General features: G+C 42.6%; 1 protein-coding gene across 1 annotated transcript in view; it reads right to left on the bottom strand.

The window, feature by feature from the left end:
• The window catches only part of Ca10 (carbonic anhydrase 10), a 475,330-nt gene extending 472,750 nt beyond the window's left edge, over positions 1-2,580 (bottom strand). Inside the window, exon 1 of the mRNA XM_050156762.1 lies at positions 2,057-2,580. Coding sequence (XP_050012719.1) covers positions 2,057-2,117 — 61 coding nt within the window. The 5' untranslated portion in view covers positions 2,118-2,580. The remainder of the gene's footprint in view (positions 1-2,056) is intronic.
• Positions 2,581-14,801: the final 12,221 nt, after the last annotated feature.

The following is a 14,801-nucleotide window of genomic DNA, read 5'->3' as shown; positions in this document are numbered from 1 at the left end:
AGAATGCTGCATCTTTGTCTACATATCTTCATGAAGTGCAAATCAATGCAGATCCTAACTGAACACTTGGAGTGGTAACCTAGTTTTCTGTCTAGCTAATAGCGACCAATTTTGCTTACACTTTTATTCCCGTCACTACACTGCAATGATGATTATTTAGTGAGTGCATGTGAAAGGCCACACACTCCATAACACTTCTTCTGGGGTGGAAAAAAAAAAAAAACCCTCCTCCTCATGTTTCTACCTGAATAATTTAGCTGCTGACACACCAAATCAAATGCAGCCAGGACAGGTCTCCCACTAATAACTCTTTCTGAGGCTAAAAACAGACTCCTGCTCAGCTTCTTACCCCCATGTCATTGCTAGGCAAGATTATGGTCCAGACTGAGACGAATAGGATGCTTAAGGAAGCCCAGCTCCTCACCGAATGTTAGACTTTACCCAATCTTACAAGAACTTAGATGGCTCTTCTAAAAATGATTTATGATGCTAGAGAGAGGTAGGAAAGAGAAAGAGGGAGAGATATGGTGAAAGATGATTAATCTGGTCTTCTGAGCTGCCACCCAGGCTACCCCTGGCAAAGGACTCACAAACCCTCACGAGTCACCTCAATATTTATACTGGAAGACACACGATAGAGTGACAGAATTCCCATTGTGGAGGGGGAGTGACCCCAGACTTCCGTTGTCTGCTATGTGAATATAACTCACTATGGTGACATGTTTCTTAGTAGGGAGGCCAAGCCCCAAATATGATTTCACATAACAGATTCCCATTCCATCTTTAGAGAAGATTGAAATTAAACAGCAGTGTTTAGAACTGGGTCCAAAGTAAACACACAAGGATTTTTGATAGTCTGATTTAGGGGGGAGGAGACTGTCAAGGGCTTAAGGAGGAGGCAGGACACCTGCCTTACTCCAATGCTGCTCAAGTGTGTCTGCTCACAGAGGCAGGGCTCCTGCTCATCTACTTCCTGGGAAGTTGGCTCAGTACCTAATTCTGCAGAGGGAATGCAGGCAGAGGGGAGAACTGCAAATGGGCTACACCCTGAATGCTTCAATGGCAGGTGCAAGGGGAAATGGAGTGGGTGCTGGTCAGTGGGAGGAGCCAAAGGACTGGGGAATATCTACACAGTTCCCTCCAACCCTAAATTCCTGCACCAAGAAACACATATCTTGGAAATATGACAGTTCCTCCCAACACACAATACTCAGAAACAGGCAGGCACAAGCCCTCCCCAGATAACTCAACACCCTGTATTTTCATTAAAAACAAACAAACAAACAAACAAACAAAAACTAAACGAAAAACGAAAAACGCTGGCACAAGTAGCCTGTGATCAGCTCCTGAGCCAGCACATCCTTGCTACTGGGAATTAAGACTTTCAACTACAGCAGCATTACTAACACTGTATTGCTTCAGGTGTGTTTGGGCTGCCACTGGATTTCCAACACCACAATACATTTCCCAACATCTGGGGAAGGCAGAGAGGTCTTCCACATCCTTCCAGTCAATCCTGGCATTCCTCAGTCCCGCATCTTCCTGCAGGCTCTTTAAAGTGCCTAGATACCAGAGCAAGGCTCTGCATCCATTTTTTTGCCAGCCAGAAACCACTGAGTTTGGGAACTTTGGAAGCCAGGGGTTGGGGTTGGGGGTGGGGGTGCCAAGGCTCAGATTTCGGCGCCAGAGTTCTCAGCCAGAAAAGCAGTTGAAAATCAACACCCAGCTGCCTCTTTTTTTTTCAGTCTCCATCCCTTCTCCCTTCCAGGACGCCTCAGAGATCTTGCCCACAGCAGCACACCTACACACACACACACACACACACACACACACACACACACACCTACAGAGAGAGAGAGAGAGAGAGAGAGAGACCCATGCACACACCCTTGGGCTTAGAAGGTTTTTGATTCCGAAGACAGCCAAGCCACAGAACGAAAAAGGGCTGTGCCACCTCTTCACTTCCCGCCCTAAATCTACACAGGATAAAACCTCATACATTTCAAATATCACCACAGCACACACCACCCGCCCATGACACCAGCACGTCCCGTACCTGATATGCAGACGATGAAATTGGCTTGAAGAAGAAAAAGCACCTCCCAGACTATTTCCATCCTCTGATTCTCATTCCAGGTGCATCACTCGACGGGAAAACAGGGGGGAAAGGGGGAGCCCGACACGGCACACACATACACACACGCACACACTCTCCAGAGAGCGCACACTCGCGCTCCCACCCGACAGCCGGCCAGGGGCAGTCACCCCCAAGATCAATAACGCAGTTTGAATTGTTTCGGCAAATCTCCCCTCGGGCTCTTCGGATGTGCTCCCCAGATGTGCTGACACATGTCCGATGCCTCTTTGCCTCGGAGGTCTCCCTGCTCTTGCGTCTCTGCTCCTCTCACCAAAGGTGGAAACAGCACTTGCGGCGACCGCGGTGGTGGCAGGGTCAGCCACCTGAAGCCACCAGCTCTGGGTTCTTCCTGCAAAACCGAGACCCCGATCCGCCGGGCGCCCCAAGAAGACATAGACAACAGCCCCCCACCGGGCCAAGCAATGCAGTTCCGGGCTCTCGGTCTTTTCCCGTACGTTAGTTCAACCCAGGCAGTCCGCGACAAGTTGCCCTCGAAGTCTGCCCCCTTCAACGGGGCATGGTCAGAGGATGGTGACTGGCTCCGATCTGGCCGGTTCTCCTGCTTCCGGAGGGTGGGGAGAGAGGAGCAGACAGGGCACACAGAGAAAGAAAGAGAAGCGGGGATTATTGCCCGGAAACACCGGCCACCAGCAGCCTCCGTTGACCCTCCCTGCTCCCCAAGTCCACGCGCCGCCTGCCGCCTCCGAGCCGGGTTCGGGCGATGCTTTCAGGACGCCGAGCCCGAGGCTGGGCTCCCGGGACAGTGACGCGTCGAGGGGCTCACTGACTCCCCACGTTGCACGCGCGCTTTCTGCTTTTCTGCTATTTTCCAGGGCTCCCCAGACCCCGCAGTTGCCTTGCTTCCATTGCCCGCAACTAGCGCCGCCGCCGAGATTTTCCGCAATGCAACTGCAGGGGTCGTTATTTCCTCGCCTACGAATCCCGACGCTTTCCCACTCGGAGAAGAGGAGGGCAGGTGGGGGCGGGAGCAGGAGGAGGAGGGGGAGAAGGCTCGGCCAGGTGAGCGTTCGCGCCGCCACCCGGAGTCCCCACGTCAGTCGGGCCGCTGGGCACCGAGGGGCGGAGGCAAAAGTCCGATCCGGGTGGGGCGGCGAGGCCATAAGGAGCAGCCTCCCGGCATCAGCACTTCAGGCCACCGTGGCCGCTGTCTCGGCTGGGACCTTAGGCGCCAGCCTTGGAGCTCCACCCCGCCCGGCTGCCCCGGTTCCCTTCCAGGAGCTTGGAGTTTCTTTTCTCTTTAAAAGAACTTCGCTGCTGCTCCGTTCCGCACGGAAAGCCGGGCGGGACTTATCCTTAGAGGATTGTGCTGTGCTCTCTCTCCCTCTGCAGAGGAATTTGAAGGATTTTTTTTTTTCTTTCATAATCCATTCCTTGGCCTCTCCTTTTCGTCCCGCTCCTGCCCCCTCCTCCCTCTTTACTCCTTCCTGTTCGAATGCCAGGAAAAGGCTACTTACCCCACAGTTCTCTTTGCAGGTTCCCAGACCAGGTGCAACTCTTGCCCGCAAGTCCCTCACCTCCCTCCTCTTGCAACCGTCGCTCTAAGTCCGGGTTCCAGAGGCGGCCAAGCGCGACCCTACCAGATCAGCTACACGAGGATCCGATACCATCGGAAACCCAGGCCTCAGGGGAAACGGGTTTCCCTTTTTGTTTTTCATTCGCCGTTTTTCTTTAGGGAAGCTGTCTAACGCTTTGGTGGGTTTTGCAGGGCCCCGGGATACTCTCGGTCAGCGACTCTCACCGGCTTTCTGGGAAGGAGATTTCCCCCAGTAAGCCCGCGCGCGCGCGCACTCCTGCCCAGCGCGCAGCTCTCCCGAGTCCCATGGGAAGGAGGGGGCGGCGAGAGCACCACCCACCAACCCTGGCGGAACCTGAGCCAGTCGGTCCGCAGAAGGTCTATCCCGGGAAAGGCTGCCTGGGAATGCAGTGCGGATACAGGGTAAACGCACGGAAACCCTGCGCTCCACACTGTTCGCCTAAAAGGACTGGGAGCAAACAGGGGAGGAAAAACTGCAGCAGAATTGTGTGCGGCTCTCACTGCAGGAGTTTGGCGAAAGCCCCAGACCTACCTCTTTTAGGGTACTAAAGAAGAAGGCAGGGTAGAGGGAATTCCTGAAAAGATCTGGGATTTCTCGAGGCGCCTGTCCGGATACCAAAGTGTGATGTTGGGAGGTTTTGTATAAACGCGGATGGACACACACAACAACACACGCACAACCCGCAGGGAATATCTTTGTACTTTTAGATTTCTGATGCTTAGAAGCCATTTCACTGTAAACCTCGGTCCAATAACACAGAAAGAATGGACAAGTGGAAAAGAAGGAGTTGTGTGTGTGGGTGGGGGGGTTCGTGTTGTTTGTCTGCACAGCAGATCCAGTGAACTCAGTGAATGAGGCATTCAGACTGTGGCATCTAAGGGTGCGGCATAAGAGCCAAAGTAGCTATACCAGAGGGCTCCCCGGGTTCTTGAACGGAGTCTAGAGAGTCTGAAGATTCTTTGTACTGGGAAGTTGGGGCGGCAGGGTAAGGGGGGGGGATGCTGAGAGAGGAAGGGAAGCTGCTGGCTGACTACAGGAGCCAGAGTGTGCGGTTCTGCTGCCTCCGGGGATTCTAAAAAAGAACCGCTGGCAGACTTGCCTACTCTTTAAGAAGGAGGTGTGGCCGAGGGTTTTTTCCCCCTCTCTGAGATGACAGCCAAGGACTCCAGGTGGCCAACACATTAAAAATCAAGGCTCAGATGAAATACATCCATGATTTTTTAGGTAGGGAATTTGAGGCTCAGCAGGAAAGACATTGCGACTTGAGAACATTAAAAGATTCAGAGATGGTGAGAATTAGCCCATTTGGGAAACATATGGGGGTGTGTTTGTCTCCGTGCCTTGAAAGTAGACTGCGTGAGAGGGATTTTGGAGTGGAGAGAGAAGAAAGCAGTTTGCCAAACAAGAACAGATCCGACCCAGGGAGAGTTCAGAACCGCGGACAGCGACCCACCTTCTGTACTTCCAAACTGGCTTACTGCCAACAGGAAAGCTTTCTCTCTAGGAGTCCCCACAAGGTGACTGGGTTTCTATACCACAGCCCATTCAGGTTCATTCATTTATTAACGGACTGTGCAAACATCAATTTACTGACTTACATATATCAAGCACTGTAGTATTGTGATTTTTAAATTGGAAAGCGTAATAGATTTTTTTCCCCAAAAGCCTAGGGCTGTGCCTTCATCTACATTTTGCATTAAAGCCAATGATAGTAAATAATGATTATTCCCTTTCTTTCCTGATTAAACCTGGCTTTACCGCTGCAAAAGTTTAGCTTTGCTTTGGTTACAATGTATTTTCAAAAAGTAAATTCTTGAATCTCTTAGCTTAAAATATGTATTGATTAATTTCTATAGACCATGCATTGATGAGTCCCTAGCATGAATTATCTCAATTAGTAACCATTTACATCCTGTCTTAGTCCATTTGTGCTGCTTTCACAAAATAACACAGCCCACAGAATTTATAAATAATTTCTTACAATCCTGGAGACTGGGAGAAGGCCAAGATTAGGGCATTCCATATTTGGAGGGAAGCCTCTTTCTATGCCCTTACATAACTACTTCCCCTTGATTCTTTGTAGGCAAAACCCTTCCATTCACGAAGGTACAATCCTTATGACTTAATTCCCCTTTAAAGGTCTCTCATACAAGTACATTGATGATCAATTTTGAAGGGCACACATTTGTTTTATAAGCTATCATCTCTCAGAGTCGCTATTGACCTTAGGTCTTATTGTTACTAACAAGTAGTGTAGAGATTATAGCTGAACACCCAAATTACACAACTTTGCTACACACTTTATAAAATGAAAAGCATGACTATGGGGAAGTGAAGGTATTCATGTGACACCCGTAGAGTCAATTAAAGGCAGGATGAAAATGGCCTTGTAGAGTATGCAACTTCAAAGTTGTTTATGTTAAAATTGAAAGAAATTATTACTGGCAATTAGGGACAGCCCAGTGCATTTCTAGTAAGAAATCCAGTGGCCAGTTCTCTTATTCTTGTAATCTGGCAATAAAAAACACAACAGACCCCTAATGTTTTGGCTCCTTTCTAGCGTTTTCTGAAAGAAGGATATTTTAATATTTTTAAGTGTTTTCTAGGATGAATATATATTTCTTGTAAACTGTCAAATCCTCTCACTAAATCCAAATAAAAACTCAGTGAGAAAATACTAATCAATTAAGAATCTGTAAATCAGAGTACAACCCTCATTATTACCTTTTATTCCTAAAACAATGAAAAATAGGATGAGGCTAAAGTTATTTATCATAAGTGCTTTAAAAAGCATTTTCTCATATATTTTTAAATGCATGTGTGCAAGTGCACACCCATGTACCCTTAGCTCAAAACATGCAAATTTGTTCATGTGAATGCAGTGCTCTTGGTGGCCAGAAGAGGGCATCAGATTTTCCTCAAGGTGAAGTTATAAGTCATTGTGAGCCTTTGGATATTCATGCTGGACACTGAATTTAGGTCTTCTCCAACAGCAATACTGCACTCTTAACTACTGATTCATCTTTCCATCCCCTTATATTCATATGTTGATGTCTTTAAAAATATCCCTCCAATACTATTTTTATCTCATCTCATTCCTAGTCCTTTACATTTCTCCATTACGAATTCAGTGCAAGTATTTTACAAATCGAACAGAATTTTGAGGAGGCCCAAGTGTGAGAGACAGCATCAGTTGCCTTGTCGACATTAGAGTGAAAACAGTTCATATTCCTAGGAGAGGATAATGCTGAATTCCTTTCGGTTCTTTACCTTCTCTTTTCTTGAACCCCACTGAAACAACGATTCATCTGATTGGTCAGACTTGCAAGGACTTAGCACTTATGAGGACATGCTTCTTCAAGGCAGTCCCCTCATGGGAGGAGAAGGTGAGGGTAATGAGGCTTCTTTCTTTACTTTTTGCTTTGTTGACTAGCCTGCATTAAAGCACAAAGCGCTCACCCTGTATTTCAGTCTCCACCCCTCCTTCTCTTTGAGACAACTTCGCGCTATTTTGCTCATGCTACACTGAAACTCACTCTGTATGTTCGTTGCATTCTCCATGGTATATCTGTGATCTTGAGAAAAATAATGTCAGTAAGGTCTTTGTCCTCCTGCCCTGACTGCATTTCTGAGGTCAGCCATAATCAACCATGTACATGGAGAAGAATATTTAGAACCTACTTAAATAACCAACCATCTATACAGGTGATTTCCTGGTTCTGGATCAGAAGAGAACAATTGGGAAAATGATGTTTTAGTTTTGAATTTAAATATTTTTATCTAATGTGCTTATACAAATAAATTTCACATCAAAAATTGAAATTACTTAAAGCAAAAAAGATATGTCATAGCCATGAATAAAAAAGCTCGATATTATTAAAATAGTGATTTCATCCAGGTATATTATGAGTTAATATGGCCCCAATTACAATCTCAGAAAATTCAGGCATGATGGTATACATCTGTCATCCCAAAACTCCAGAGTCAGAGGCAGGAATATCATGGGCCTAAGGGAAACTTGGACTGTATCAGCAAACAAAACCAGACGCCAGCAAAACATTCATAGAATTAACAAGCTGTTTCTAGTATCTATATGAAATACAAAGGATCTGAATTATTCAATTTTTTTTGAAAAAATTAGAATGAAATCACAAGATTCAAACTGTCTGATTTCAAGACTTATAAAACGATAATAGTCAAAACAGTGAGGCAGTTGCTTCAAGACTGAGAAGTAAATCAATGAAGCAGAAGAGCAGGAAGTCCAGGAACAGCACACCACATGTGAATTCAGCCGATTTTCACTGAAATGCAGAGTCACTTACTTAGAGAAAAAAAAAAGTTCCTTTAGGTGTGGTGAGAGAAGGAATCCCTGAGTAGATGTGTAAGGAGCTGATGAAGTGATGTGTATTATATGTATGGACATAGCCATGTCAAGGACCCATGCCTTAGGCCCAAGGGATTTGGCCACATTTTGATGCTGCCCCTGAGAATGAGGTTCAGAGGGACCACAACGTCTTCTCGTCCAACTGCAAATGTTAATAGTGTGTTCAAGTGTGAGTGTTTACAAATGATTGACGAGTTTGTGCAAAACTAACAACTGCAGCTTCCTCTAGATGTCTGCATCCTGAGACTGCTCCTACAGAGACCTCCTACCAAACCTAGCCAACACCTCCCCTGGTCTATACGCAATGAATGTTCTGAGACTCCGGATTGCTGTGCAGTTTGTGTTACTCCATAAATTTGTACATGTTCCACCTAATTCCAGATTTTCTGTACCTAATATCTATATGTCTTTCCTTCCTTCATTCTGACCCTGCCCTTGTTTGATAAATTCAAGTTTTAGCTATGAGGCTGGGACATTTAGGGTTTATATATATACAGATAAAGCATGCATGTTTGACATATCCATACCATATCCAAATGTGGAAAAGACACACACACACGCATATATATACATATACATATATATATAGTAAAATGATGTATGTCACAATAACTTTTAAACAAAGCATATAAAGACAAAACAACTGTGTATAGGATGATTCCATTTACATGAGATTATCAAAAATATATGCTAGTCTACAAAAATATATGCCAGTTGGAAATGGGTTTTGGAAACTAGGGAGGGATAGCAGAGAGAGATTACAAAAATTAAAGTAAAGCTCATATTTGCTATTCTGATTTTACTACACCAAATTTTCTGATTATATACTTTAGACACATTCAGTTTGCTTTATGTCCACTATACCTTAACATCATCGACCTAAATGATTGCAAGTTTTGGAAAAGTAAATAAAAATGATAATAATTAACAGAATATTAACATGCTGTTGGTAGACTAGGCTTAGATTAATTGATTGCACTATTACTCTATGTGAACTATTAGCTATTATTGACCTACCCAGACTTTGATAAATATTGAAAACTGTAAGAGTGATTGTAATTGAGAATGTTTTGAATAAAGGAATAAACCCAAAATTGTGCCCAAATCTATTTTACTGGTGTTTGATTGCTGTATTATAATTATCCTTTAGGTTTCATACAGTCTTATATTATTGACTGGGGTAATTTTTCTGGAAGATACTACAAATCACACTGCCAGTCAGTCTTGGAAAGAAGCCAGTTTGTGAAGAGAAATAAAGATTTGAGAGATGAGCTTCAGAAAAGGTGGAGCAAAAAGTTTGCTTGCATGACTAAGAATGTAGGACTAAGGAGTCTACATTTTGAGAACATGTTCAAGGTTTAGATGAATTGGATTCTGTAGCTGAGATATGTGGTGAGGCAATCAAGGTGTTTGCCTTTTGTTAGGTACACTGAAAGTTCCTGATAAACCCGGCATGCAATCGGATGATCTAAGAAGAATCCCATCTAAGAACCAGTTAAATGTTAATCTACCAGTGTTATTTCTTGCAATGCACTGTGTGAAAATTCCCATACCAGAAGTTGGACTGCGATGATAAGGGTGTTTCAGAAGGTCATAAATCTGTGCTGATGTGGCAGGTATCAGAAGCAGAGGCAACTTCTGGTGCTAGCTCAAAATGTGGGGTAGATTAGACAGTTACAAAGGGCAGAGCTTTATCAGAGCGCAATGCATGGTGGACCGTGAGCAAGACTCCGGTAAGAACACATAGTATGTGTGCACAGATAGGTCCTCTCACCGCAGGAACTCCCCAAGGGTTCACAGGAAGCAAAGAACCTCAAAGGAGGACTGGATGTCTTTGTTTAACATGCAGCTTGTGGACATCAATTGTGAATTAGTCTCCTTCTGCTATGACAAATTGTTACAAACTTAGTGACTTGGAACAGATGCTATTATCTGGGAGTTTCCTAAATCAGGAATCTAAAAGTGAGCCTCGGGTAGGTGTTCTTTCAGGAAATTCCGTGATTTTTCCAGTTTTTAAGGCTATTTCTACTCCTTGCCTCAAGTCTTTCTTTCAAAACTACATTCACTTCAACCTCTGCTCCTCCACTCTCACACTTTTTCATCCTCTGAGGAGGAGGATTTGGGGTACAGATCAGTGATAAAGTCCTTATATGGTCTGCTGAGCCCCTGGGTTCAAGTCCCAGTACAAACACAATAAAACTTCTCAGTCCTCACAATTGTAATCCATGTTCCAGGGATTTGGCGTGAACATCTTTGAATGGATATTTTGTGATCATCACAGGCAGATAGGTGTAGGTCTCATGAAGAATAGAAAGTAGAGGATGTAAAATAATAGAATATGGAAAGTTTGCTACTTTTCAATATATAATGATATTCTTTGCATTTTTTTCCAATAATGAGCACATGTGGGTTGCTGGAAGCTTTAGTTGAGTCCATCAAGAAGGAACAGGAGGTTGAGAGGATGAATCTTACTTATATAGAGAAATGCCAGATGCTGAAATGGACATATGTCACCGGAACATATTATCATCATCTCTTTGGTTAGAGGATTAGTGACCTCCGGCACTCATCATATTTCTAAAGGAGATTGTCTTCTTATCCATAATTAAATTTGTTATTAATCTAGGGCATTTCTATTCATTAAAACAAAATAGTAGGAGTTTTATCTATTTAAAATATTATGATTTATTTTATATTTAAGGTTTTGTAGATAAATAATGACCAAGGATTAATACACACAGAGACTGTAATATTTGAACCATCTTTTAGGGCATCATTTTGGAGGTAGTGAAATCATTCTACATTTTCTTTTCTTTCATTACTGTTAATATCTTTACATTTACATCTGGTCAAACAGAGTTTAAAACAAAATAAAAATTCATTTGTCATAAATAAATAGCAAATACTCTACAAGTGATGGCTTAAAAATAAATGAAACATATTTGCTTATATTACTAAGTCATGGTTTTGATGCTTGGTTGTTCATAAATCACTGGGAGAGCACATTAACATACACACATAGCTGTCCACTGTGGCCTGGACAAGGACAATGTGGTTTACATATACAGTGCGAAACTTTTCAGCCGTAAGTAAGAGTAACACCGTGAAACGAAGTGAGTAGATAGACCTGGAGGTGAGCATATGGAATGAACTTCCCTAGTCTCAGAAGGACGAATATTGTATCTGTTCCCTCTTTTGTTGTTTCTAGATTTTATATAATCATATAAAATCATGTATGTATGTGCGATGTAAAGCTAGAAGTAAAAGGGGGAACAGGATGGGTTCACATTGAGAAGTATGATCATCATACTCTAAACATATGTATGGAAACTTTCAAACATAAATAAATTCTAAGTCACGCACACCTGCCCCTGATCTTACTCCATCCCCTCATTTATAACGCCTCCACAAACACCTGCCATTAGCACTTCTATTTTTGTTGCTATGCAATGCAGTGTGGCACGGAAAGAGAAGGTAAATGCATTATCCCCAAACCCTACATCTTAGTATAAAGTTCTTCTCTTAAATCCTTCTGCTTTTTGCCCAACACGGTTTCAGTTCTTTGCTACCATTTGGGTGTGTGTGTTTACTTATGTGTAAAGACATATGTGTACATAAACACATTTCCTGTGGAATTTTATCCTAATAGAGCCCTTTCCCTCTCCATGAGCTAGCTGCAGAGATCATCAGGTTGCAGTAATAGATCGATATAGAGAATTTTAGTTTCATAACGATTCTCAAGTTTTTAAAAAAAGGCTTTAATTGGGACAAATGTCTGCTTCCATCTCAGCTTGTATAATTTTGGAGTTAGCAATTAGTGCATTAGGCTTTTAAATTATTTGCTCAGTCTTTTTTTTTTTTTTTACATTGCCATTTAATGATTAGCCCTAACACCACAAACATTGTTTCGCTTTTCATTTGGTACGTGAAAGGCACCTTCCTGTTCTCTCTCTCTCTCTCTCTCTCTCTCTCTCTCTCTCTTGTTTTGGTTTTTCGAGACAGGGTTTCTCTGCAGCTTTGGAGCCTGTCCTGGAACTAGCTCTGTACACCAGGCTGGTCTCGAACTCACAGAGATCCGCCTGCCTCTGCCTCCCGAGTGCTGGGATTAAAGGCGTGCGCCACCAATGCCAGGCTCTTCCTGTTCTCTATTTAGAAACTTTTTTATCCTAGAGTGCAAAACACTACATCCCCACCAACTTCTCTTTCTACTGCTGGCTACTGCCCCTACCACCAAGGTTTCATTTGAGGTCTTCTTGAGATCTTTCTTGCTTGTTTAGGAATTTATCCCTGGTAACATTAATTGGCAAAACAAGCAAACAAGCAAGCAAAACAAAGCAGCAACAAAAAAACAGCAACAACAAAAATATATATAAAACAAGAGGCTGGCTAGGTCATAGCTCCTAAAGGAGAACCTATCACTGTTATTTTGCTAAATGGTCATGGTACTAAACTGCTCCCAACTGCTTATCTTTATGCACATAGGTTATTACATCTCTCAGTCCTCATCAAGGAAGCTATTTTTTTTGTAGTACAAAAGCAATGATATAGAGACTCACAAATGGTCAACATACAGAGAACAGGAGACTACGCAATGTTCGTCTCTAAATGGAATATCTACATCATACACCCTCCCCCAAAGGCTCAGAAATCACTTTAGAAAAGGGGGCAGAAAGATTGTAAAAGTCATAGCAAAACAGTATTGGCCAGGCACCTGTTGCAAACTCAGGAAGTCCTACGTCTGACTGAAATATTGGTAATTGATGGGTACTGGGGATTAGAAAATTATTTTTCTTCCGGGATGTGTCCTCTGAGAAGTTATCATGCTCAAAGAGATGTTCCTACACTCATACACTATAGCAGCACCAAGTATACTCTGTGTGTGGGGGACACATAATTTAGAGGAAATAGTGACAGTGATGGGTAATGGGGAACATGTTGGTTAGTTTTATCCCAAGTTTACACAAGTTAGTGTCATTTGGGAAAAATGACTCTCAGTTGAGAAAAATGTCTTCTTAACTTTGCCTTATAGGAAAGTCTATGGGAAATTTACTTAACCATTACTTGTTTTTTGGGGGGCAAGCCAAGCCCACAGTGGATTATGTCAACCCTGGGCAAGAAGTCTTGAGTTGTATAAAAATACAGACTGGCAAGTCATGAGGGACAAGTCAGTAGAGCATTCCTCCATGGCTTCTTCGGTTCCTGCTTCCCTCCTTGAGTTCCTGTCCTGACTTCTCTCAATGAAGGAATGTAGCTTAAGAGTTGTAAGCCAAAAAAACTCTTTACTCCCCATATTGATTTTGGTCAAATTGGGACTGCTGAGACATCAGCCTTGTTGATTCTCAGCCTCTCTATCATGAGACAGCCTTTGTTGGACTACTAGATCACATTTTGTAAGCTAATAATAAATCCTCTTTTAATATATATACATATATACATATATTTTCTTATATAATAGTATAAATAATAATATGTATTTGAATTTATTTTGCACATGTATCTATATATTCACATGTTGTCTGTATATCCATAAATTCATATACTCATAGGTAGTGATATGTATATGTACATTTATAATTATACACAGACATGTTATGGAGAGTCTTTCAATATTCCACGGTGCATTGCAGGGATTGGAATTTGCCGAAGAAGTCAAAGAAAGGACACCCACATCCAGGGTTCTGCTATCACAATTGAGAGAAGCAACTGAAGCTTTTCATTTATTACAGATAAACATTAATAACTTTATTTGACTCATTAATAATTAACTGGACCAGGCTCTGATTCTTATATAATTGTACCTTACGTAAGCCCACAGCAGAGAAATACTGTGCAAAATGCAAAACGCCAATTTTATCATGAGTAATAAAAATTCAATTAAAGTTAGATTAAATGTGCGAGCTAGTAACCCGAGCTTAACACAAAGCCATGGAACGTAAATAGATTTTTAGCAAACAGAATAACAAGGGTGTGACAATTTATAAAGCATATTGAAAATCTATCATTGCTTTCCTCATGCTGGTGAGAAAAAGCCCACATTGCAGGAGAGAAAAATAATTTCTGACACTTTTATTGTGCTTTATAGCTGGAACATTCCAACAAGGAGGCTGAATGGGAAGCCTTCTATAGAGAGACACGTTAAAGCAAATGTTTAAGACATTTTTCCCTCCATGTGCCTTTGGAGAGCTTGGAATTCATCAGTACTGGTGAAAGCTTCATTCTAGACAATACAAGTGACATGGCAGCAACTTGGAAGCAAAGCCTTGGACCTCCCGGCCTGTAGACTCTCTTTTTCTTGCTATTTAATGATGGGCCAAGCCACCTAATATCTCTTATCTTCATAAGAGCAGAAGCAAAACTGAAGCCTTACGTAGTAGCAGTATATGCTTCAAAGCATGTTAGGAAAGAGTTAAAGGCAGACGTGTGGTTACAGTGCCTTCCGTTGGTAATGGGATTAATGAATGCTGAGCAAGGGATGAGACCACAATGCAAGGGGTGTATCTGCAAAGCTTTATTGCATCTTTCCTCCTCCTTCGCACATACCAGAATGGCACAGTCAATTAATTTTCTTCTTCAAAGGGAGAACCCTAGGAAGGAGTTTGCAGTAATGCTATCGGTTCTCAAAATAGTATTAGAATTCTTTTTTAAAAATGGATTTTAAAAATCATTCTAAATAAAACAGCTATACTACAGTCACATTTTTTAGTAGAAAGTGTATCCATAAGTT

This window comes from Alexandromys fortis, unplaced genomic scaffold, assembly GCF_014885135.2.
Source record: "Alexandromys fortis isolate MF-2015 unplaced genomic scaffold, M_Fortis_MF-2015_v1.1 scaffold_31, whole genome shotgun sequence".
NCBI lineage: Eukaryota > Metazoa > Chordata > Mammalia > Rodentia > Cricetidae > Alexandromys > Alexandromys fortis.
This window is presented reverse-complemented; position numbering and strand designations above follow the sequence as displayed.